The sequence below is a fragment of the Hemitrygon akajei genome, chromosome 13 (genome assembly GCF_048418815.1).
Source record: "Hemitrygon akajei chromosome 13, sHemAka1.3, whole genome shotgun sequence".
NCBI lineage: Eukaryota > Metazoa > Chordata > Chondrichthyes > Myliobatiformes > Dasyatidae > Hemitrygon > Hemitrygon akajei.
The window spans coordinates 57655250-57679289 of NC_133136.1; the positions used below are offsets into that span (position 1 = coordinate 57655250).

The window sequence follows — 24040 nt, forward strand, 5'->3', positions numbered from 1 at the left end:
GAACTCCGCTCAAAGTTTGGTCTAGATAAATTATTTCTTCTTAAAGCCGATGTGTTAGTAATAGGGGTTGACCATAGTGTTTATGAATATAATGATGACTAAACCGTATTTCCACCAGACACAGTATTAAGTGTCTAAGCACATTTCCATTTTCAATAATGCCAGTCCTAGGAAGATGGTGCTAAACCTAAGACTGGAATACTCAAAACAATACTCAGTAAGAAATGTTATTGAGTATTGCAGCACAGGAACAGTCTCTTCAGCATGTGCTGTCCATGCTGACCTTTTCTTTGCTTGACTGCACTAATCCCATTTGTCCAGTTTGGGCCACGTTCTTCATTTCAAGTGTCTGTCTAAATCCCTCTTAAACATAGTAATTCTATCTGATTACATTATCTCCCTAGCAGCAATTATTTATTTATTTTATATATATATATATATATACATATTCCAATATGAACCATTCTCTCTTACCACATATAGTAGATTGCCATTGATCTATGCTCTCTTGTTTTTCATACTCCTGCCATGGGTTAAAAACGTTGACTCTCTACCTTAACTTTGCCTCTCATAATCTTGTGTATTTCTATCGGGTCACCCTTCCTTTCCTTTACTCCAGGATAAAGAAGGCCAATCTATCTAATGTCTCCTCATATCTAAAGTCACTTAATCATCATGCAGTATCATGTGGTTCTCTGTGTACTCACGCCAGAAAAATCTGTGCCAACTGGATTATCTATTTTGGCTTCCTCCTAAGGTCCCCGCCATCACAAATGCCAGTCTTCAGCTAATTTAATTCCCTCTGCAAGAGATGAAGAAATGGCCGAGAGTACAGCATACAGCAAAGGTTAAGGAAGCAGACAATGTACCATATTGGTTCTGAAGTCATTTACTCCTGCTTCATCAGAGATCTTCTTTCTGTTGCAGGATTGTACAATGTTTAATTTCATTTAAAGTTCTCAGCAAATGAAGCAGTCGGTGACTGCATACTGCAGCGCATTTACTAGATTCAGTCAGGAGCAGTTAAGTGGCAAGTAATAATGCACAACACAATTATATTCAACTTGCAACTCTGGCAGAGTCTACACCATGAACATCTTAGAGTCACTATAGATCAAAAACTTAACTAGATCACTGCATAAGTATTGTGGCTGTAAGAACAACTAAGTGGTTGGATATCTTGCACTAACTTGCCTCCTAGTCCTTTACTCCACATTTGTGCCTTGTAGACATTGGGGTAGAGTGCTATGCAAGCAGCTCTGACAACTCTGAATAACCTAGTACCATGCATCCTGTTTAATTGACGCCCATTATTGGCCTTGAACATTCATTTGTTTCCCTGCCAGTGTGAAGTGCCTCCAGCATGTGCCATCTACAAAAATCATTACATTTACCTAGCTAAGCCCAGTAAATTCATTCCACTATCATTAAGAAGGATAAGGGCAGTAGTTTCCAGCGAAAGTCACCAAATGTAAGACTCCTTGTCATTCCAGGGTTTAAATCCTGGGATTCTCTACTCAGCATTACTATCGAAGTATCTTCAACAAAAGGACTGCAATACCTCAAGAAGGTGGTTGACCAATTCCTTCTTACAGGCAATTAGGCAACAAATGCTGGTCTCGCCAACTATGCAATGATCATGATAAATGAATATATTGCAAAAACTTTGTATTTATTAAGTTCCTTCCACTCTCTTCCAGGCTAGTAGGATACAGTAGATAACCATTCATATCAAATTAATCTGGAATGTGTCATTACAAATTATTTGTGTAATAATACCATAAAATGTATACACAAAATAATTATTTATATTAAGGGAATAGAAATCCCTTAATAGGAATAATTGTGTAAAATAGATACATTTTGTCTGCTCAGTAGAATTAGTGACTCGTATGATCATATACATGTAATATTGAAGTTAAAATAAGTAGACTTAATAGGAAATGATTGGAGATTAATCACTGGCATGTGACGTGAAATTTGTTAACTTAGCAGCAACAGAACAATGCAGTACATAATGTACAAGAAAAAAAACACAAAATAAAAGAATAATAAATACCTGAATCAATTACAGTATATGTATATTGAATAGATAAAAAATTGTGCAATAAACAGAAATATATTAAAAAAGTGAGGTAGTGTTCCAAGGGTTAAATGTCCATTTAGGAATCGGATGGCAGAGGAGAAGAAGCTGTTTCTGAATCACTGAGTGTGTGCCTTCAGGCTTCTGTATCTCCTATCCGATGGCAACAGTGAGAAAAGGGCATGCCCTAGGTGCTGGAGGTCCTTAATGATGGATGCTGCCTTTCTGAGACACCACTCCTTGAAGATTTCCTGGGTACTTTGTAAGCTAGTACCCGAGATGGAGACTAAATTTACAATCTTCTGCAGTTTCTTTCGGTCCTGTGCAGTAGCACTTCCCCCCCCCATACCAGACAGTGATACAGCCTGTCATAATGCTCTCCACGGTACATCAATAGAAGCTTTTGAGTGTATTTGTTAACATACCATATCTCTTCAAACTAGATCCTCAGAGGTCTTGACACTTAGGAACTTAAAACTGCTTGTACTGTCCACTTCTGATCCCTCTATGAGAATTGGTTGTGTTCCCTCGTCTTACCCTTCCAGTAGTCCACAATTAGCTCTTTCATCTTACTGACGTTGAGTGCCAGGTTATTGCTGTGACACCATTCCACTAGTTGGCATATCTCACTCCAGTACACCACCACCTGAGATTCTACCAACAATGGTTGTATCATCAGCAAATTTATAGATGGTATTTGAGCTGTGCCTAGCCACACTTTTATGGGTATATATAGAGTAGAGCAGTAGGCTAAGCACACACCCCTAAGATGCACCAGTGTTGATCATCAGTGAGGAGAAGATGTTATCACCAATCCGCACAGACTGTGGTCTTTCAGTTAGGAAGTCAAGGATCCAATTGCAGAAGGAGGTACAGAGGCCCAGGTTCTGCAACTTTTCAATCAGGATTGTGGGAATGATGGTATTAAATGCTGAGATATAGTCAATGAACAGCATCCTGACAAAGGTGTTTGTGTTGTCCAGGTGGTTGAAAGGCATGTGAAGAGCCATTGAGATTGCATCTGCTGTTGACCTATTGGGGCGATAGGCAAATTGCAATGGGTCCAGGTCCTTGCTGAGGCAGGAGTTCATTCTAGTCATGACCAACCTCTCAAAGCATTTCCTGTGAGTGTTACTGGGTGATAGTCATTAAGGCAGCTCACATTATTCTTCTTAGGCACTGGTATAATTGTTGCCTTTTTGAAGCAAGTGGGAACTTCCACCCGTAGCAGTGAGAGGTTGAAAATGTTCTTGAATATTCCCACCAGTTAGTTGGCACAGGTTTTCAGTGTCTTACCATGTACTCCATCAGGACCTTCCGCCTTGCAAGGGTTCACTCTCTTTAAAGTCAGTCTAACATCGGCCTCTGAGGCAGAGATCGCAGGGTCATCAGGTGCAGCAGGGGTCTTCACAGCTGTAGTTGTATTCTCCCTTTCAAAGCAAGCATAGAAGGCATTGAGTGTGTGAGTGTATATATATAGAGCACCCACGCCAACATATATACATACATATACACCTTTGTAATTCAAGATTATTGACCTCATCCATATGAATGAGGTTGCATTTATCCCTAACATAAAGTTGAGAGGAGCTAGACACAGTTTGTGTTCGGCCTTTTTTCTTCAGTACTTCTAATCTGAACGCTGGCATCTGATATCTAGCTCATCTCCATCTTCCATATTTTAAGCACTTGGGCACAGAAATTAAAGATGTGAGTGCACAATAGCCAACTGTTCTCAACAAAATTGCTGGATAAAGGTAAGAACAATCTAGTCCATTAAGAGTTTGGTGTACTTGGAATTAGTAATGGTTTGTAAACAAAATCTTGTCCTTTTTTAACGTTTGTGATCTCTTGAAACATTTGTATTTTTATTTTAGAGAAGAACAAGAGAGAAATTAATGAATGTCCTTTCACTTTGTGGCCAAGAAGTTGGTCTCCCAAAGAACCCATCGGTAGGTTAAATCTCTTTATTTTGCTTAAGGAATATTTCTAGTTTATAATCTAGTATATTGGTTAATGCCGTCCTTATTTATATTAGTTATTCAAAACTGTTTTCTGTTTTCATGACAAGCCACGAAGTATTTTATTTGAAACAACATGAGAAAGCAAAGAGTAGACTGCCCATTGAATCAGGGATTAGTGTGAAAGAAAATAATAAAAGTAAGGTCAAGAATAATATAGCATTGTACAGTATAAAGGCATAATATACTAGTGGATTTTTAGAATGAATCTGTTAGGAAGTAGAAAAGAAGATTTGTTCAATATAGATCTCCAAATAATGAAAAGAAAAAAGACAAGACTTAGAGAAATTTTAAAATAATAAATAAAATGTTTAAGGGTAAGATATAAAAGCAAAATGGAGGAAAATTTAATCCATTATGTGTTCAGTAGGGTATCGTGATATTGGATAGGTTTAAGCTGAAAAGAGGTGCTAAATACATAGGCAGCATTGTCACTTTGCTAGATACCTAAACCATATGAAGAAAGCAAAAGCTCAATCCCCATCCGCTTTGAATATATGACAAGCAAGAGAATAGGAATATCGTGTACAAAACCCATGTTGGGTGAGGGATAAATTGTAACAACAAGTAAGTTGTTTGGTGAGCAGTGAAAAAGCTATGAAAAGACCTTACCACTGACAAAATTAATACATTTGGAGAAAGATGGAAGAAGATATCAACCATAACCTACCAGTCAACCTCAACGCTTTGCAATTCACCTACTGGAGCAACAGGTCAACAGCAGATGCCATCCCTCTGCCACTACATTCCTCCTTAGAACACCTGGAGAATAAAGACGCATATGTAAGGCTCCTTTTCATTGACTACAGCTCTGCCTTTAATACCATCATTCCAAATAAACTGATTCCTAAGCTCCAGAACCTGGGTCTTAGCACTCAGATCTGCAGCTGGATCTTCAACTTCCTCACAGACAGGACCCAGGCTGTAAAAATAGGGGATAAGCTCTGCTCCTCGATCACTCTGAGCAATGGTGCCCAACAAGGCTGTGTATTCAGCCCCCTGCTGTACTCACTGTACACCCATGATTGTGTAGCCAAGTTTCCATCAAACTCAAAATATAAGTTTGCTGATGACACCACAATTGTAGGCCGTATCTTGGGTAATGAGTCTGAATACAGAGAGGAAATTAAGAACCTGGTGGTATGGTGCGAAGACAATAACCTATCCCTCAACGTCAGCAAGCCAAAGGAATTGGTTGTTGACTTCAGAAGGAGTAGCCCCATCTACATTGGTGGTACGCAGGTGGAACAGGTCAAAAGCTTCAAGTTCCTCAGGGTGAATATCACAAATGACCTGACTTGGTCTAACTAAGCAGAGTCCACTGCCAAGAAGGCCCACCAGTGCCTTTACTTCCTGAGAAAGCTGAAGAAATTTGGCCTGTCCCCTAAAACCCTCACTAATTTTTATAGATGCAATGTAGAAAGCGTTTTTCTAGGGTGCATCACAATCTGGTATGGAAGTTGTCCTGTCCAAGACTGGAAGAAGCTGCAGAAGATCGTGAGCACAGCCCAGCACATCACACAAACCAATCTTCCATCCTTAGACTCACTTTACACCGCAAGCTGGCAGAGCAGTGCTATCAGGATAATCAAGGACATGACCCACCCAGCCAACACACTTTTTGTCCCTCTTCCCTCTGGGAGAAGGTTCAGGAGCTTGAAGATTCGTACAGCCAGATTTGGGAACAGCTTCTTTCCAACTGTGATAAGACTGCTGAACAGATCCTGACCTGGATCTGGGCTGTACCTTCCAAATATCAGGACCTGACTTGCACTACCTTACTTTCACTTTTCTATTTTCTAATTATGATTTATAATTTAATTTTTCATTATATTTACTCTGATTTGTACTTCAGGGAACACGAAGCACAGAATCAAATATCGCTGTGATGATTGTATGCTCTAGTATCAATTGTTTGGTGACAATAAAGTAAAGTGAGACATCATCAGTGCAGATTTGTTGAAATTGTATCATATCTTATTGATCCATTGTATTCTCTTATGGAGTTGTAACAAGAAGGGAATTAATCTGTGCTTCATTTGTTACACTGAGGACTTAAAAATAAAATTGGTAACATACTCCTAAACAGACATGTAGAAGAGGAAAAAGTACAGGTTGTTAAAGGAATAGTAGTAACAAAGGTAGGTAATGTATTTAAAAGGCAGCTGGTGATTGTCAACATCAATTTTTGACAATAGAATAGTATAGGTCACTACAGCACAGAGAAACAGGCTCTTTGGCCCATCTGATTTATGCCAGCCTGCTCTTCTGCTTAGTCCCATCTACCTGCCCTGCATAGTTTTCTCATCCATATACCTATCCAAACATCTCTTTTAAGTATTATGATTGAATTCACATCTACCACTTCTGCTGGCAGCTCATTTCCAGCTCACACCACCTTCTGAATGGAGAAGCTCACCCTCAGATTTTGCATGAATATTTTACTGTTCACCCTAAAACTATGAATTCCAGTTCAAGTCTCACCCAAATTGAGGGAGAAAAGCCCGCAAACATTCATATTCCTATCTATATCCTTCATAATTTTGTGTACCTCTATAAGATCTCCCCTCATTCTCCTTTGCTCCCGGGAAAAACGTCCTAACCTGTTCAGTCTTTCCCTTTAACTCAACTCTTTGAGTCTCAGCAACACTGTGTAAATTTACTCTGTACTCTTTCAAAGATACTGGTATCTTTCCTGTAGGTAGGTGAGCAGAACTGCACACGTTCATTTAGGTGAACAGGATAACTTTTGGGAAAGATTTAGAAAGCAAAACTAAAATAGAGTAGTTCTTTTGAAGAGCTGATATTTGAACTACATATAAAAGTCTTTGAAGGTTTCCATTTACCATTTCCCACAGTATTCATATGCAATTTCAAAAGTATATAGTAGTGATGCACTAAAATCACTCTGGTCTGATTCTCACCATGCATCCTAACATGTTTGCTTTCAAAGTTACTTTCTTCACTGAAAACAATGTGTTGATTCCCATACCTAAATCACTACTAGTTTCCTTGTGCTAATTTGGAATTTTTCATTGTTTATCTTTTCATTCTTCCTTCGAGTAGGTATTATTTTGCATTTGCCTGTATTGAGTTTGAAGTTTGACATTTATTTAGAGATACAGCTCAGTAGCAGGCCCTTCCAATACAATGAGCCACTGCCACCCAATTATACCCATGTGACTAATTAATCTACCAAGTCGTATGTCTTTGGAATGTGGCAGGAAACTGGAGCACCTGGAGGAAATGCACATGATAGTGGGGAAAATGGACAAACTCCCTATAGACAGCGGTGGGAGTTGAACCCAGGTCACTGGTGCTGTAAAGATGTATGCTAACCGCTGTGCTGCCGTGCCCCCAGTACCGATTTACCTGCCAATTTATATTGCCAATCTGCGACTCACTCTCCACTCCATATTTTTTCCCACACCCCAGGTCACTTATGTAAGTATAAATCCAGATAACTCCGATAGCTGCAGTTGAAATACTTGTCACTGTCTTGAATGAGAAGTCATGCTTTACCGCTTTTTCTCATTTTCTTACTTAATCCAAATTAATAACTCAATCTCATATTTTCCCTTTGATATTCCTGGTTATTAGTTTAATTTAAACTGCTTAAGGTGGAACAAGTCATATACCTTCTGGAAGCTTAAAACCATAATAAAGGATTTTCCATTTCTTCAAATTTAAGATTCAACATACATTAATTATCAAAATATATATGCAGTATACAACCCTGAAGTTTGTCTTCTCCACAGTCACAAAACAAAAAAGAACCATAGAACCAACCTGTTCAAAGAAAAATATCAAATATCAAACACCCTCCCCCCAGCGCAAATGGCAACAACAAAAAGTGAAAACACAGAATATCAAACACAAAATCAAAAGACACATTTTAGTTTAGTGCAAAGTTCTTTAGTATTGTGGTTTTATCAAGCTGGAATCTTCCTTCTGTGTAATGCTGATTGTTCAATTATGTTAATTAAAGGAAATTTTTGCATTATTTTGCCTAATATTTACATTTGCCTTATAATTATTTTAATTTGATTTATTTCTCTTTTAAAATTTGCAAACTTTTTGCAGTTACAGTGATTTTATGTTCTCTGCATTAATAATTTAGGAATTTTAGCACCAGATGCTCCAGTGAACAATTTGAGATACAAATTTTGTGGGAATGTGGTTTAAAAACTTAAGGGAGTGTTTAAGGAAGGAAATTTTGCCATTCTTCAATGGTTTCAAACTTTTTGTAACCCCAGGCCCATCAATGATTTGACTCTGTGCTGGTTGAGCAAACCATTTAGGACTCAATCATTTAGGTTGAGTCAGTAAACATAAACTTGCCAATGGATCGCACATCTTAAGACCAAATAAATTAAAAAGTGCAACAAAAAAATGTTTGCATTCCCATTTTATGTTATTTCAATTGAAGTCCTGTGGTCAAACGGTTTTCATATTTACCAGAAACTTCATTCTTCATTTTGTTATAATTTAGTTGCCATCTTTTGCAAGTGAACAGGGTTAGCCAAAAAGCAATAATAATTATTTGTAAAGTGATGGGATTTAACTTACCCCGGATTGCCTGCCAACTCTTCATGCTTTATTCTTTCTACTCAGCAACTTGGTTGTCATGCTGAAGACTGATATCCGCACTGAAAATTTAATTACATAATATATTTATCAGTCAACTTTAAAGCAGTGTGCCAAAAATCAGTTGTGGAAATTTTGGAGTATTTCACCCCACGTGTTTATTGTTGTGCTTGCAGTTTCTCCTAGCTCTTTCACTTAGCCATCAGCTCATTCTATAATACCGGCATTCCATTCTAGTTATTCTCCTTGAGCCAAAGAAACTTGCTTTATATCTAAGTATGCTGTTTCCCATCATAACCTGCTTTTTTTTGTCCCCGATCTTGTCCATTGTAATATTTTAGCTTGCTTTTATTCAGATACAAATTCTTTTATCATTAAATTTGAATTGCATTCATGAAGCTTACAGATGTAAACACCATTGAAACTTTCAATACAACTTTTGTTGGTTTAGTTCCCAGGTCGTCTTCAGTAAAGGTTCTATAAACTATTCACATATATGGTCACAGACAATGTTGAAAACACGAAGATGCCAAAAAACTTGTGAAAATGCTTCATGTTGAAATTTGTTCTTGCAAATATATCATTAATCTGTATATAATTTCAAAATATTTTTTCTAGGTTGTATTTTCATCCAGTGAAGACCTAGATATTTCAGAACAGCAGACAAGTTTAATTTCCACAACTGAAGATCCAATAAGAGAGGAGGAAGTGCCAGTCGAGGATGCTAACAGTGAACAACAATTTGGAGTGTTGAAGGATTTTGATTTCTTGGATGTTGAATTGGAAGATGCAGAGGTAAGAAACTGTGGCAAACTAAAATTGTGTAATGTTTTCAAGTTAACTATTATGTAAGAAAAATTTCATCTAAGTAAACAGTGGAATGTCATGTACATCAGTAAATAACAGCATTGGAAAACTTGGGCTTGTGAGCGCATTAAGGAGAGAGATCTAGATAAGATATAGTGTCTCTGAAACATCTCTGGGAATAAGCATCTTAAGGTAGACATAACTTTGCCTCCTATCCTTAGATCAGTAATCAACTCTATGAGTGACAGCCATGGCCATAACAATGTCTCGAGTTTTAGCAATTTTTACGGAATTGGAACCTAAAAATGGAGTTTTATAATCCAGCTTTTGAGCACATATCATCATATTGCTGATTAGGCTATACAAAAATATTCATTTGGCTAATGAAAATGAAGGAAGTGAAATCTGTTTCACCTATTTGATAATTCATCAACATAACTATGCTGATTGAAAGATTTTATGTTATAGGAGAAGGATTTGGGTGCAAAGATTTTGTAACACAATCTGTATTTTAAGTAACAGACTGTTACTCAGAAGTACATAGATCCACTGTGAAATATAGTACTTAATTTATAACTCCATGTAAGCTGAAAAGGGAGGGGAAGAATCCTATTTATCCGTGCTAGCTCCTAAACATATTCCTGCGCATTCTGTTTTGAATACTAAACTAGTTTATATTCAAAATAACTGGCTCAATTTTGGAGATTCACTAGGTGTGACAGTTAATATCCTTTGAAATAATTAGTGAAAAAAATGTCTGAAGATAAGTTGGCCTAACTTGAATGCTAAGATGCAAAAGAAAAGTTGCATTCATCAAAAATGAAGTTTATGGACAGAAAAAGTAACCTTGCTATTTAGTTTGCTGGTACCAGTAGCTTTTTCAGCAACACTATAACAATAGCTATTAAATTCAAGCATATACATGGTGAGTGTTAATATGTTATTACTGATACTTAAATGTTAGCTAATTAGATATATTTGCCAGGAATATGCAAAGAAGTTTATGGATAACTTCTCAATATTTTTAAATGAACAACTTGGGCATTTTCTGAATTAAATTTTTGATTTTGATCTTTTTCTTAAAAAGATCTTAAAAATGATTTGTGGAGAAGACTGAAGAAAAAAAAAGTTAGAAAAATTATTGGTGATACAGGCAATATTGTTTGAGAATTAATCTGGTGCTGAAGTCTTACGGACAGCACTTAACCAGGAGCAGGTGAAGTGTAATGTTATCCAAAAACAAATTAGATCAACAGAGTATGAAAGCAAATCTTGTCAGATATAAAGCCTCAACAGGTATTTTGCTGTAAATACTGTTAGTAGCTAACTATGAATCAGTAACTGTTTCCAATCTTCTCAAAATCTATTTGGTAGTATATAAAAGTACTTCTTAATTATGTTGCAATATATCTGCAACATCTAATGGTCAATCAGTAAAATATACAGTTGTTTAAATTGGGGAAAATGGGTGAAGCAACCAAGGGTTCACCCCTTTAATTAACAGGTGTTTTTTTACCTGAGATATCACATCCTAAGTACACTGTCTGTTAATTTCAATGTAATTTTGTTTGTTGAGATTAAGGCAACCTCCTGTTTCTCACATCGTGCCAAATATTTCTCTTTTCTTACTTTTTAATGCTGGTCATCTCTTTTCTTCATTGCTAACCAGGAGCTGCAGGTAAGTTGCAGCCTGGTGCACTGTTTTGTAAAGTTACTGTCTTGTGTGTGATAAATGTTGAATGTTCACAGTAAAGTATTAGTGCTTGGGGCCTTACTGTTCTGTTTAAATACGTGTGCACATTTTGGCTATTTGTAGGATATGCCTTTGCATCATTGTAACAAGATAAAACTTAAAAGCAATTCATTGGAAATATTTTCTAACAAAATTTTATGAATAATTTTTATTATATTTTAATTTTATAAATACATCAGTATTTACATATTTAAAGAACTGTTGTAGGTGATAATAAGCTGTGTGCTATTTTGATTGACTATATGTTCAGTTCTTTGTATACTATCACTTGTGGGTATTTTGGTAAATCATTAAGGAGTAACAGCTGTGCAGTGTGTTTTGGGGATAAGCTGTTTACAGAACAACACCTCTAATATAGTATAGCACTGGCAATGTTTAAAATGGTCATATAAAAATTAACTTTATGAACATTCCTTCTCTTAAAAATATATTGACAAATAAATCTATTGCAGGGTGAAAGCATGGACAATTTTAACTGGGGTGTGCGGAGACGCTCCTTGGAAAGCATTGAGAAGGGAGATACACCATCGCTCCAAGATTTCCATACTTCAGGAAGTACACCCAGTTTAAATTTAACCAATCAGGAGGACACTGATGAGTCATCCGAAGAGGAGGTATTGACTGTTAGTCAAATATTAACCCGCACACAAATGGTAAGTCACCTTTTTTTTTTGTTAATTACAAAATAGTATCTATTTGTACTTTTGTGACGTGATCTACTTATAAATTATTGATTTAAATTCAAAATAATATCATAGAATTCATAGAAAATATTTGGGACATGAGATCATTTGAATCATAAAGCCTATGCCAGTTGTTTTAAAAAAATTCCCAATAATTTCTTCTACCATTTGGCACCCAGCCTTGAACACAAAAATACTCATTGATTGCCCTCTGGCATTTTTGACATAGCAAACTTTGAATCAGTTTGCTTATTCTGCCTTGGATTCCATGGGCTGCACTGTCAAAAGTCACTATCCTCTTCAATCCTCTTTGGCAGCATGACATCTAAAACTTCAACAAACTTCTATAAATTAATGTTGGAGAGTGTTTTGACAGGTTGCATCATGGCCTGGTGTGGAAACACTAATGCCTTCGAACAGAAAGTCCGACAAAAGTAGTAAATATGACCCAGCTAGTCTCTATCAGAAAGCCTAAGCTGGGGAGGAAGTTTGACTTTCAGCAGGACAATGACCCAAAGAACACTGCTATAGCAACCATGGAGTGGCTTCAAATGAAGAAAATTGATGTCCTTGAGTGGCCCAGTCAGAGTTCTGACTTTAACCCAATCAAACATCTCTGGAAAGATCTCAAGATTGGTGTCTATCACCGCTCCACAACTAACCTGGCATAGCTTGAGCAATTTTGCAAGGAGGAATAGACAAATATTACTCCAACACATTGTGCTAAACTAAGAGAGACTTGTCCAAAAAGTCTACTGGATGTAATAGCTGCGAGAGATGATTCAACTAAGTACTGAGCAAAGGTGAATGAATACCTTTGAACTGATGATATTTAAGTTTTTTGTTTCCCTTTTCTGAGCTCTACTGTGTAAAAAGAGCATGTGATTCACAAATAAAAATTCTCAGTTAAATTGATTGAAATCCATGTTTTGAGAGAAAATTAACTATTTCATTATCCATACTAAAAGATTAGAAAGAATTTCTTAAAAATTTGAGTCAGGTCTTTCAGATATTATGTTAGAAACATTTCTCTTGAAGGATGGTGGACATTTGGAACATTTCCTCAAATGGTAATTACCGGTAATGCTCATACAGTTTATTTAAATCTGTGATTTTTGTTTGTTAATTTCGTATTATGTTAAACCATCAAGCAATTTTAAAAAAATGTTATTCACTGGTTTAATCACACCTTTAATTAAAATATCTGTATTCTTGAACAGTTCATTGGAAAATGCCTTGCCTTAATAACTATAACATTTGCTTTATATATTTCTACAACTTGCTCCGGCCCTATACCTATTCTTTTTGTGTTCCCTCAGTTTTTGGTTCCTATGCATTACTGGTTTCCGTTTTCACCCACTTGCAGTCCTCACCCACCAGAAGTGATAAGATGGCATATTATAATATTGCTTAGTTAAATTTACGCAGTGTTATTTTTGAATGACAATTTGAAGAAAAGAGGGTTGCAGTATCCAGTGGAAAACAGAGAACTAGAAAGGGTTTCCACCTGTCTCCTTTGACTCTGTCACCCATTATTTTAAATTTGCATTATGGACAAGTACATTTCTGCACTGAGAATAACGTATCGAAGTTAAATAAGGAAATATTGTTAAATAAATCTGATAAAGCATTTTTTCTCCCTGTCCTTTACTGATGATTACTAAAACAGCTCCTGAAAGCTTTAGGAAATTAGTGTTCTTATTCCTTCCTCGGGTTTGGGCAGTAGTTGAATCTGTTTGAGAAGTTAAGAACATACTGGAGAGGCTGGCTGCTAAATAATTAATTTTGTACTCCACCAATTGTACTTATTTCATTTTATTGGGACATTTAGATGTTTATTTAGCTATTCTGTTTAGATGTAGTCAGAATTCTATGTTAAAATTCATGGAACAAATATCTGAGGTTTACAGAATGTGGAAAATTTGGCTTTTTATACACATGATTGCCCATGGGTCACAGTGAGCATTTTGGATATTGAGAACAGATTGTTTCAAAGGACTTTAAAATATCTAACATCATGCATTATTCAAGTATTTGGCATATTCTTTGTTTTACTGTTCACTGTGCCAGTTATTTTTTAAAATTTCTTTTCTAGCTGTAGTTAACTGTGGTTTTATTTATATTGTTTTATTCTTACAAAAATTCTTCCATTTTCCTTTAGCTAAACAGTGATTCAACAACATATGATACTGAACCAAATCATGTCGATTCCCTGTTGCAACCAAGAGACGCAGCAGCCAGTGTGGTGTCTGAAGAAGCACCACTGCCTAGAGCTGAGACCCCAAATTTAGAGACTCTTCTTCCAGATAGCGCTAACAACCAGCTGCCTGAGGTGGGAAACAATATGGGTAGAAATAGGGTTTGGTGCATGGCTGATTTAGGAACTTTCTAATGCTGTACATTTCTGCACTGAAAGCTGATCTGAAACTGCAGACTCCAAACTACTGAAGTTTCAATATTATTAACGTGACAGTTTTTAGACGAAATGTGTGTCATAAAGTAATTAGACACCAGAATTATCAGTACAGGTTAAACTATGCCTTTAAAGTTAATTCATCTTCAGTACTTATGCTGAAGTAAAAGAGAAGCCTGCAGTTTCTTGTAATTAATCCAATGGTCATCAAGGTGATGGTGTTTTTTTTTTGTAAGCAACTAATTCTTTTAAAAATATATATTAAATAATTGCTTAGTTGTATTAAGCTTTCCTTGGCTTTGCTTTATGCTGAATGATTGGTGTTGAGATTGTGGGTACTAGCCTCAGGCTTGCTGTGTTAGCACATCATTTATAACATCTGTCCTTAAAATGCCTGTGTAAAGACCTGTGGAATAAGGCTGGGGCTAACTCTTGATTTGTAAGTATTAACATTACTTTAATATTATGGTTAGAATTTAATGCAATTTCTATAGCAACTTTTTGTTAAAGGGTGAATATTGTATGTAAAGCTCCAGTCAAATGTATTGCTGTTAAGCATTTGGCTAAAATTACTGCTCACCACCACTCTGCAGCACTGGTTCTCTCAAGCTCCCCGTCACCACTTAGGTTCTCAAAGGCTTCATTTCCTGCCTCTTATCTTCCCTGGACACCACAATCCTTCTCCCTCTGATCCCAGCTCTATTCCCTGCCTGGTCTTCACCATTCCCTCTGACCTTCCCCTTGTGAGGCAGACATTCTGTTCTCAGCAAGGGCCACATCTTTGTCCCTCTTCATCTGAACCTCAGTTAATTCTGTGCCCACCAGGGTGCCAAGCTCTTCTGTCACTTCCATCTTCAAGCCCATTTCTTTGTCAAGAATTCCTCACACTAATGATCCTTCTCCCATCTCCAACCCTCCTCTTCTTGGACACCCCAATCTGAATCTCTGCCTTCTCTGGATCTTTTCATCTTGAATTACCAACAAGACGTGAACCAACTCAATTTCAGTGCTCCCTGAAGCTTACACTCTGAATGCACACTGCTCTCCATACTCTCTGCTTCAATCCTAACCTTAGCATCAAATCCACATAGACAAAAGAGGTGCTGTTCTAGTGTGATGGCATCACTTCTGAGGTCAACACCAACTCTCAGACAGCTTCTCCTGCTTACCCCAACTCTGAATCATCAGGCTACTGTCTCCCACACCATCACTAACACATCAGATATGAAGATCTGCCATCCACTGCCACCAGAGTTCCCTTGCCCTGCACTTTTCACTTCTAGATCCACATCCTGACTGTCGATGAGGGCTTACTGCCACTGCCAGCTCCTGTCCCACTGCCTCCATTCTATCCTCCCAACTACATCCGCGACACCGCATGCTCTTGATCTCAACAACTTTCAATTCCCTGGTGCTGACCACCTCATTTTCACCGTGGATATCCAGTCCCTATACACTTCTATCCCCCATCAAGAAGACCTTAAAACTCTCCACTTCTTTCTCAACAAAAGACCCTATACCACCTTCCTCCTCCATCTGGCAGAACTGGTCCTCACCCTCAACAATTTCTCATTTAGCTCCTCCCACTTTCTCCAAATTCATGGGGTAGTCATGGGCACCCGCATGGGACCCACTGTGCCTGCCTTTTTGTTTACCACGTGGAACAGTCCATGTTCCAGACCTCCCTGGTAATGCTCCAGCTCTTTCTGCGCTACATTGCCAACTGCATCACTGCTGCTTCATGCTGAGCTCATGAATTTTATCAACTCTGCCTCCTGCCCTTAAATTCACTTGAACCATTTCTGAAATCTCTCTCCCCTTTCTCGAGTTCTCTGTTTCTCTGTTTCCATCTCTGGAGGCAAACTATCTATCAACATCTTTCATAAACCTGTTCACTCCCACAGCTATCTCGATTATACCATTTCCCACCCTGTCTGTTATTCCCTTTTCTCAGTTCCTTCGTCTCCGCTGCATCTGTTCCCAGGATGTGGCTTTCCGTTCCAGGACATCAGAGATGTTCTTCTTCAAAGACTGGGGTTTCCCTTCCTCCACCACTGATGCTGCGTTCACCCACATCTCCTCCATTTCCTGCACATCTGCTCTCAACCACATCTTCCGACCACCTTAACAGGCATAGAGTTCCACTTGTCCTCACGTGCTACCCCGTGAGCCTTCGCAGCCCGCACATCATTCTCTGCAACCTCAGCCATATAAAGTGGAATCCTACCACCAAACACATTTTTACTTCCCTCCCCCTCCCCCCAACTCTCTGCTTTCCACAGGGATTGTCCCTTCCGTGATTCCCTTGTCCATTTGTCCCTCCCCACTAATCTCCCTCCTGTCACTTATTCCTGCATGCAGCAGAAGTGCTACAGCTGCCCATTCATCTCTACTCACTCCTCCTTTGTGGGCCCCAAACAGTCTTTACAGGTGAAGCAGCACTTCACCTGCAAATCTTTTGATGTCATCTACTGCATCCAGTGCTCCCAACGTGGCCTCCTCTACGTTGGTGATGGCTGATGTAATTTTGGGGACCACTTTGTCGAGCTCCATCTGGCAAAAGTGGAACTTCCCAATGGTCAACCATTTTAATTCCTATCCCCATTACCTTCTGACATGTTGGTCTGAGGCCACTGTCAAGGTGGTGGAGCAATACCTCACATTCCGTCTAGGTAGACTTCAACCTGATGGTATGAATGTTGATTTCTCCTTCTGGTAATTTGTTTTTCTGTTTTTCTTTTCCCCTTCCCCCTCCCCCTCCTTCTGTTCTCCACTCTGGCCTCTTACCTCTTCTCTTCACTTGCCTATTACTGCCCACTGGTGTCCCTCTTTCTTCTTTCTCCCATGGTCCACTCTCTTCTATCAGGTTCCTCCTTCGTCATTACATTACCTTATGGTTTCACCTATTTTACCTGGCTTCGCCTATCCCCTTCTAGCTTGTCCTCCTTCCCCTCATCCCACCTTTGACTTCTCCCTTCCTTTCCAGTCCTGATGAACGGTCTTGGCCCAAAATGTTGATTGTTTGTTCATTTCCATGGATGTTGTCTGACCTGCTGAGGTCTTCCAGTATTATGTTGCTGTGCATTTCCAGCATCTGCAAAATCTCTGTTTTTGAATTCCTTTTTTTAAAAAGGAAATGGATTTGCATGATCAAAGTTGGGTATTGAAGTGAGGATAGTTGTTTCTGATCTTTACACTTCCTAACACATAAGCATTAAACACAGGCCTAACGAATTGAAGGTGAAATTGTATCACAGTCCTGAGAAGGCTGACCTGGATGGAAATGCAAGAAAATAGCTCTGGGAAATGTCAAATCTATTTCTGGCTACTGTCTTTGTCTTTAATTTCAGTACTTAGCCTTTCTGATTTTTGAATTTAGCTGCATATTTGATTTTAAAAATTGCATAACTGGTATATTAAGACAGATGTTTTGCCATAAGTTCCAGTTACATCATGTAATCATTATAGAGCCATAGAGAGAAAAAGTCATGGAAATGTGTCCTTCATTCTATAAAGTCCACACTTGCCATTGGCCACCCATTTACAATAACCCATTACTAATACCATTTTTTATGTAAATCCAAAATGAATGAAAGATTGGTACATGCAAAAATAAAATTCTTCATTATTAAAAAAAGAAATCCTAATTCAAGTATAATATTTCATATTTCCTGCGATCACATGCCACTGATAATAAACCTGATTCTGATTCTTTGACTAAAAATGATGACTGAACTGTTTCCCATATCAACCTGGTCCCAAAGTCCTGTCAGAAAAACAAAGTATAAGGCAGTAATAATAAGGATTTCATTTGATGATGGTGGTGACGTCCGTCTGTCTCGAGGGCCAATGGGTGAACAGTGACATTGGAGTGATCTCTCCAGGGCACAAGCCTGGGTGGAAGGTATAGAGATCCTGGGATGCCCAGTCATCAAGATCCCCTTCTTGACCTCACTGGTGTAGTCCAAAGGAAAGCAAAGCAATATGTTTCACACTAGCTTGGCTTCAGGAGCTGCCGAAAGAATGTTTAGTGACGTCCATCCGTCTTGGGGGCTCCAGTCCGGATTTTCTTTCTGAGTCTCTCCCACGGCTGCCCAGAAGACAGTGGGGTTGTTCACCCATGTGGTAGGGATCTAGTTCACGAGCACCAGGGCACGTTTGCACAGTGGTGGGGCCTGCATGCTATGAGTGCAGAGGCAAGACCTTCCTGTCCTCTGAACTCCTTTCAGCCTCAGGCTGAGAAGGCTAGAGTTTCCATGTGTTGCCAGCAAAGAGGCACTACATGAGGCTTGCTGTTGTACTGGTTATGTACTGGCATGGAGAGACTTAAACATCATCTCTCCTTTTCGCAAGACAGCTAGCCAGCAGTCAAAGCTGAAAGTGAAAGCAACAAGCAATACCCACTACACTCCCACACTAGACACATCACAACAACCATTTGACTCACATTTACCCAGCAATAATTGGGACAATACAAGGTTGTGTAAGGTGCAAAACTCTTCGTCCAATTGAGAGGATATTTAGCTAGCAGGTCTAACGAGAGTGGGTGGCATGGGACTAAGACTTAGGAAATGATGGAAGTTGGAGTAGTAGAACATTTTTGATGTAGCAAACTGAATTCAGTTTGATTTAGCATTATTATGGAAAAGTAAAAATAAACCAAGTTCATAAAATTTTTGTAAGCAGGAACTAATTCAATTTTACTTGGCTGAGAAAGGATTCAGCAAAGTAGACTGACATCTCCTTAGTGGGAGGAGGGATGGGGAGGATGGAAGTACAGACGTGGGTGATTTAAACCAGATATGTTCCTGAAAGCGTTAATGGAAGTAGAAATCTTTTCCCCACACAAATGCATCTGGATGATCACTGAAATCTACAAGGCTACAGACCAAGAACAGGGACTGGGATTAACCAAAGTTGATCCAATTGGCAGAATGGACATCTTTAACCAAATGTTCTGCTTCCTATGCCGTGAATTTTTCTGATTCTATGGACTGTCTTTAGGCATGTTACTTTTTCTGGAGTATATCTCCTCAGGAACTTACTAATGATTATCAGTATCACCAAGGTCCCCCTATCCAGATTAGAGGATTTTTTTTTTCCCCGTCTAGCCTATAAGAAAGAAAATACCTGCAACATCAGTATTTTTGTTGATTACTGTCAATTGGATTCCATTTGATTTTGCAAAACACGGGCCAAGCAGTAAAAGTGTTGCCTAAATTTAGAAAGGAAGATTGTATGCTGCTTTTTGCTAAAACCTAACCTAAAACTGTTTTCAAGCAGCTGTTAAAATATTTTAAAATGTACATTCTGAAAATATTACCGACTGTTGACATGAAAGCAGCACATCAATATCTATTGCTGTATTTTTATTTCTGTGTTTTGATTACAGGATGTCACTGTGGCTGTGAAGGATGAACTGGCCAACAGTGTTAATGAAGACACAGGTTCAGACATCAACCTTGAATCCCAGAGGTTTCAGGAGTTACTTGCTCCAGGGAGTTCACCAGAGTCCATCTGTGAAGAGGATGTCACGCTTGCTCTTAAAGAGCTAGATGAAAGATGTGAAGAGGAGGAGGCAGATCTTTCAGGACATTCAAGGTAGCTAGATCCATATTATCCATTTAAGGAAACTAGAAAGAAAATAGTCCCCTCAGAGACCAAAGGGGCTGCCTTTGTTTAGAGCCACTGGAGATGGACAAGGTCCATAATGAATATTTCTCCTTCTTTTTACCATGGAGAAAGACATGAAGACTTTAGAACTAGGAAAAGTAAATGGGGAGCTTCTGGGGATCATCTGTTTTATAGTAGAGGAGGTCCTGGATATCTTAAAAGGTGAGAAAGTACACAAGTTTCCAGGGCCTGCTCCTGAGACTTATATGGACTTCCATAAGGCCTTTGATTAGGTGCACAATGGAGGCTGCTCTGCAAGGTTAGATTGTATGGAATCCAGGGAAGCCGGCTAATTGGATGCATAATTGACTTGATGGTAAAAGGTTGTTTCTTGGACTGAAAGCCTGTGACTGATGGTGTACCTCAAGGCCTGGGACTAGTGACGTATCTCAAGACTAATTGCTGGTCCCATTGTTGTATGTCATCTATATCAAAAATTTGGCTAGTAATTCACACACACAAAATGCTGGAGGAATTCAGCAGGTCGGTCAGCATCTATGGAAATGAATAAACAGTCGACATTTCGGGCTGAGACCCTTCATCGGGATTGGAAAGGAATTAAAATGGTTAACCACTGGGAAATTCCACTATTAGTAAATGGAGCAGGGGTGCTTAACAAAGCAGTCCCTCAATTTACGTTGAGTCTCACCAATGTAGAGCAGACTGCATCAGGAGCACTTGATACAGTAGACAACCCCCAACAGGTTGAAGGTGAAGTGTTATGTCACCTGAACATAATCTGAGCCCTGAATAGAGATGAAGATGGAGGTCAATGGGAAGGTGTAGCATTTCTGGTGCTTGTGCCAGGAGGGAGATTGATGGGGAAAGACGAATGCACCAATAATGCAGAAAAAGTTGGGGAGCATTAGCAGGGAAGGCTTGGAACATGACCTCTTCCATATAGCCAACGAAAAGGCCCATGCGAGTGCTCATGGCTATCCCTTGAGTTTGGAGAAAGTGGGAGGAGCCAAAGGAGAAATTATTGAGGATGAGGACCAGTTCTGCCAGAAGGAGTGTAGTAGTGGTGGTGGAGGGAACTGTTTGGGTCTTTTGTCACAAAGTTTCATCTTTTTTTAGCCCTCCACCTACCTTTTCATTCTGGCATCTTCCCCCTTCCTTTCCAGACCTGATGAAGGGTCTTGGCCCGAAACATAGACAGTTTATTCATTTCTGTAGATGCTGTCTGACCTGCTGAGTTTCTCCAGAAATTTGTGTGTATTGCTCTGGATTTCCAGCATTTGCAGAATCTCTTGCGTTTATGGTTAGTAAATTTGCAGATGACTCTAAAATAGGTGATATTGTAAAAAATAAAGGAGGTTATCACAAAAGTCTCAGGGGGATCTTAACTGGCTAGTAAGTGGGGAATGACAAATGGAGTTTAATCCAGTTAAGTGTGAGGTATTCATTTTGTGGTCAAATCTAGGTAAGACTTTCATAGTGAACAGTAGGACCTTAGCGAGTGTTGTAGAACAGAAGGACATGGGATTACAGTTACATAGTTCATTGAAAATGGCGTCACAGATTAAGAGGAAAATAAAAGCTTTTGGCACACTGTCAGGGCATTATGGAAGTAGGGAGGTCATGCTGCAGTTGTGCAGGACATTGGTGAGACCACACTTGAAGTACTATGTTAATTTTTGGTTGCCCTGCTATAGGAAAGATGGTATCAAACTGGAAAGAGAGCAGAAAAAGACTGCATTATAGGGAGATGTTGGACAGGCTAGACTTTATTCCTTAGAGTGTAGGAAATTGAGGTGTGATCTTATAGAGGTATATAAAATCTTGGCGCTCATAAAAGACAATTTGTCTTTTTCCCAAAGTTGGGGTATCAAGAACTGAAGGGTATAGGTTGAAGGTGAGATGGGAAAGATTTAAGAGGGACTTGAGTGGCAACTTTTTTACACTAAGGGTGGTAACCGTGTAGAATCAGCAACCAGAGGAAGCAGTTGAGGCAGGTGCAATAACTACTTTTGTTGAACAGGTTGGACAAGTACATGGATTGGAAAAGTTTAGTAAATTATGGACCAAAAACTAGCAACTGGAACTAGCTTGAATGCGGCATCTTGATTGGCATGGGTCAATTTGGCTGAAGGACATGCTCGCATGCTATATAGATCTATATATTTTATTAGAATTATAAAAAGCTAGAAAAAATGCATGTTTTAAGTTACTGGGATGGAAGAAAGAAAAGATAGGGAGGGGACCAAGAAACATTAAATGATGTAAATATTGGTGTTGCTGGTTGAGAGAGAGTTAAGGCTTCATTAATTAATGACTGGATGTAAATATAAACATGATTGAGCACAAGGAGATGAAAGTAAACCATTATGTGCATGAAATAAGAGATTATTGGAAAATGATTAGCAGGTCAGGTAAAATCAGCAGAGGGAAGAAAAACTAATAGTTAATATTGCAGGATGTTGGACTTGCCAATTCTGATACCAGCTGGAAAAAAGCTGGTTATCAAAAATCTGTTTGGCACTATCCTGCCAAATACTGATTCTTATTGAAAAAGGAAAAGCGACAGTCCCTGCCTGAGGAACAAGCTCTGAAGAACAAGCTTGTGAAAACAAAACTGTAAGGGAAATTCAGCAATGTCATGTCTGAATTAGTGTTAAATGCTGCCAAAGGGCATTGACAAAGAAGCAAAGAACAGATTGTACCTTGTGCCAAGAGAGTACTGCATCATGAGCTACCTATCATGAAAAATCTGAATTCCAAGGTCACTAAGAGCAACATGAGTAACAGCAGGGTGGTGAGCAGATCTGCTTGTGGCGTATGAATTAAGAAAAGATCATTGCTGATTATTGCAAAATGATCTAGTCATTGGCTGATTATTATTTCAACATTGTGAAATTCACAAGTTGACAAAGTGTTTTCCACATGGCCGTGGTCAGAACCAGATGACAACTGATCTTCAGTGACAAATTGAGGTGCTCACAGAGGTATATTAATATGGGAAGAGGAGAAGATATTGGCAGAGACCACTACTTATGACATTGTTTGTCAAGCTAAAACTGAGAAATCTAGTAAATGGTGCAGCTAATGAAGCTGCTGCCTCACGTCTCCATTAGGATTAGCTAGAATAGTACAACAAGCCAAGGCACCCAGAATTGAATCAGAATTGCATGCAGAGCTTTAACTATAGTGCAAGATTAATCACAATCCAAACTGAAAATATATCACAGCCACATGCTTTCAGCATTTCTTCCTAGTGCAAAATGGAGGAGATGAGAGAGTCCAAACTATCCTTAATTCATCCTCCATACAATTGACCCAGAGCATACCTCAAATGGAAGTCATTTTGTAGTGCAGTCAAGAAGATCTGAACATCATCATTACTGTAGACATTGGGGAAGGATGGGTTTTGTGCATTATTTGAAAGCCTATTCCATCAATCAAAACACCATAAGCTGAGAAAATCATTGTAAGTGAAAATAACATGGTCAAGAACTGTATAGGACATGGCCGGAGAAGCATTGAAAGACTTGTCAAAAACAGGAGAAAAATGTCATCATGGGCCCAAGAACACAAAGGTATTTTGGATAGTGAGTAGCTGTGTTACAATATAGAGGATAACTAGACTAAATCACAAATCTCAAGCTGCAGACTGTAAATCCAATTTAAATTGATGTTTCTTGTACGATTTCTGATTTGAAAGCAAGATCATTAGAGCTCTTCTCACCATTGAGGACTTCAAAAAGTGTGGAATAATTTCTTCTTGTTTTCTTTTTGTCTAACAATGCTCAATACTTGGATCCTTGGTTATTGTTCCATATATTATTGATTAAAAAGAGGGATATGATGAAGACATTTGCATGTTGAAGCAAACTGCATATGATAGAAAAAATGATAGCGTAGTTGGCAGAGGAGGAAAGCGTTAAACATTAGGGTATGATAGTCCGGACTGATTGATTGAAAAATAGCAATTGTGCTTTATTCCAGAATAGTGTGAGGTGATGTTTTGGGAAGGTACAACACTGCAAGAAAATGTACAATGATATTGAAAAGTGTGGAGGA

General features: G+C 38.6%; 1 protein-coding gene across 10 annotated transcripts in view; it reads left to right on the forward strand.

Moving 5' to 3' along the window:
* fryl (furry homolog, like) overlaps positions 1-24040 on the forward strand; it is a 333936-nt gene that overhangs the window by 265943 nt on the left and 43953 nt on the right. For all 10 annotated transcript variants that reach the window (XM_073064691.1, XM_073064693.1, XM_073064685.1 and 7 more), the window contains 5 exons: positions 3961-4035; positions 9310-9486; positions 11704-11904; positions 14096-14266; positions 19740-19948. In XM_073064691.1, coding sequence (XP_072920792.1) covers positions 3961-4035; positions 9310-9486; positions 11704-11904; positions 14096-14266; positions 19740-19948 — 833 coding nt within the window. The remainder of the gene's footprint in view (positions 1-3960; positions 4036-9309; positions 9487-11703; positions 11905-14095; positions 14267-19739; positions 19949-24040) is intronic.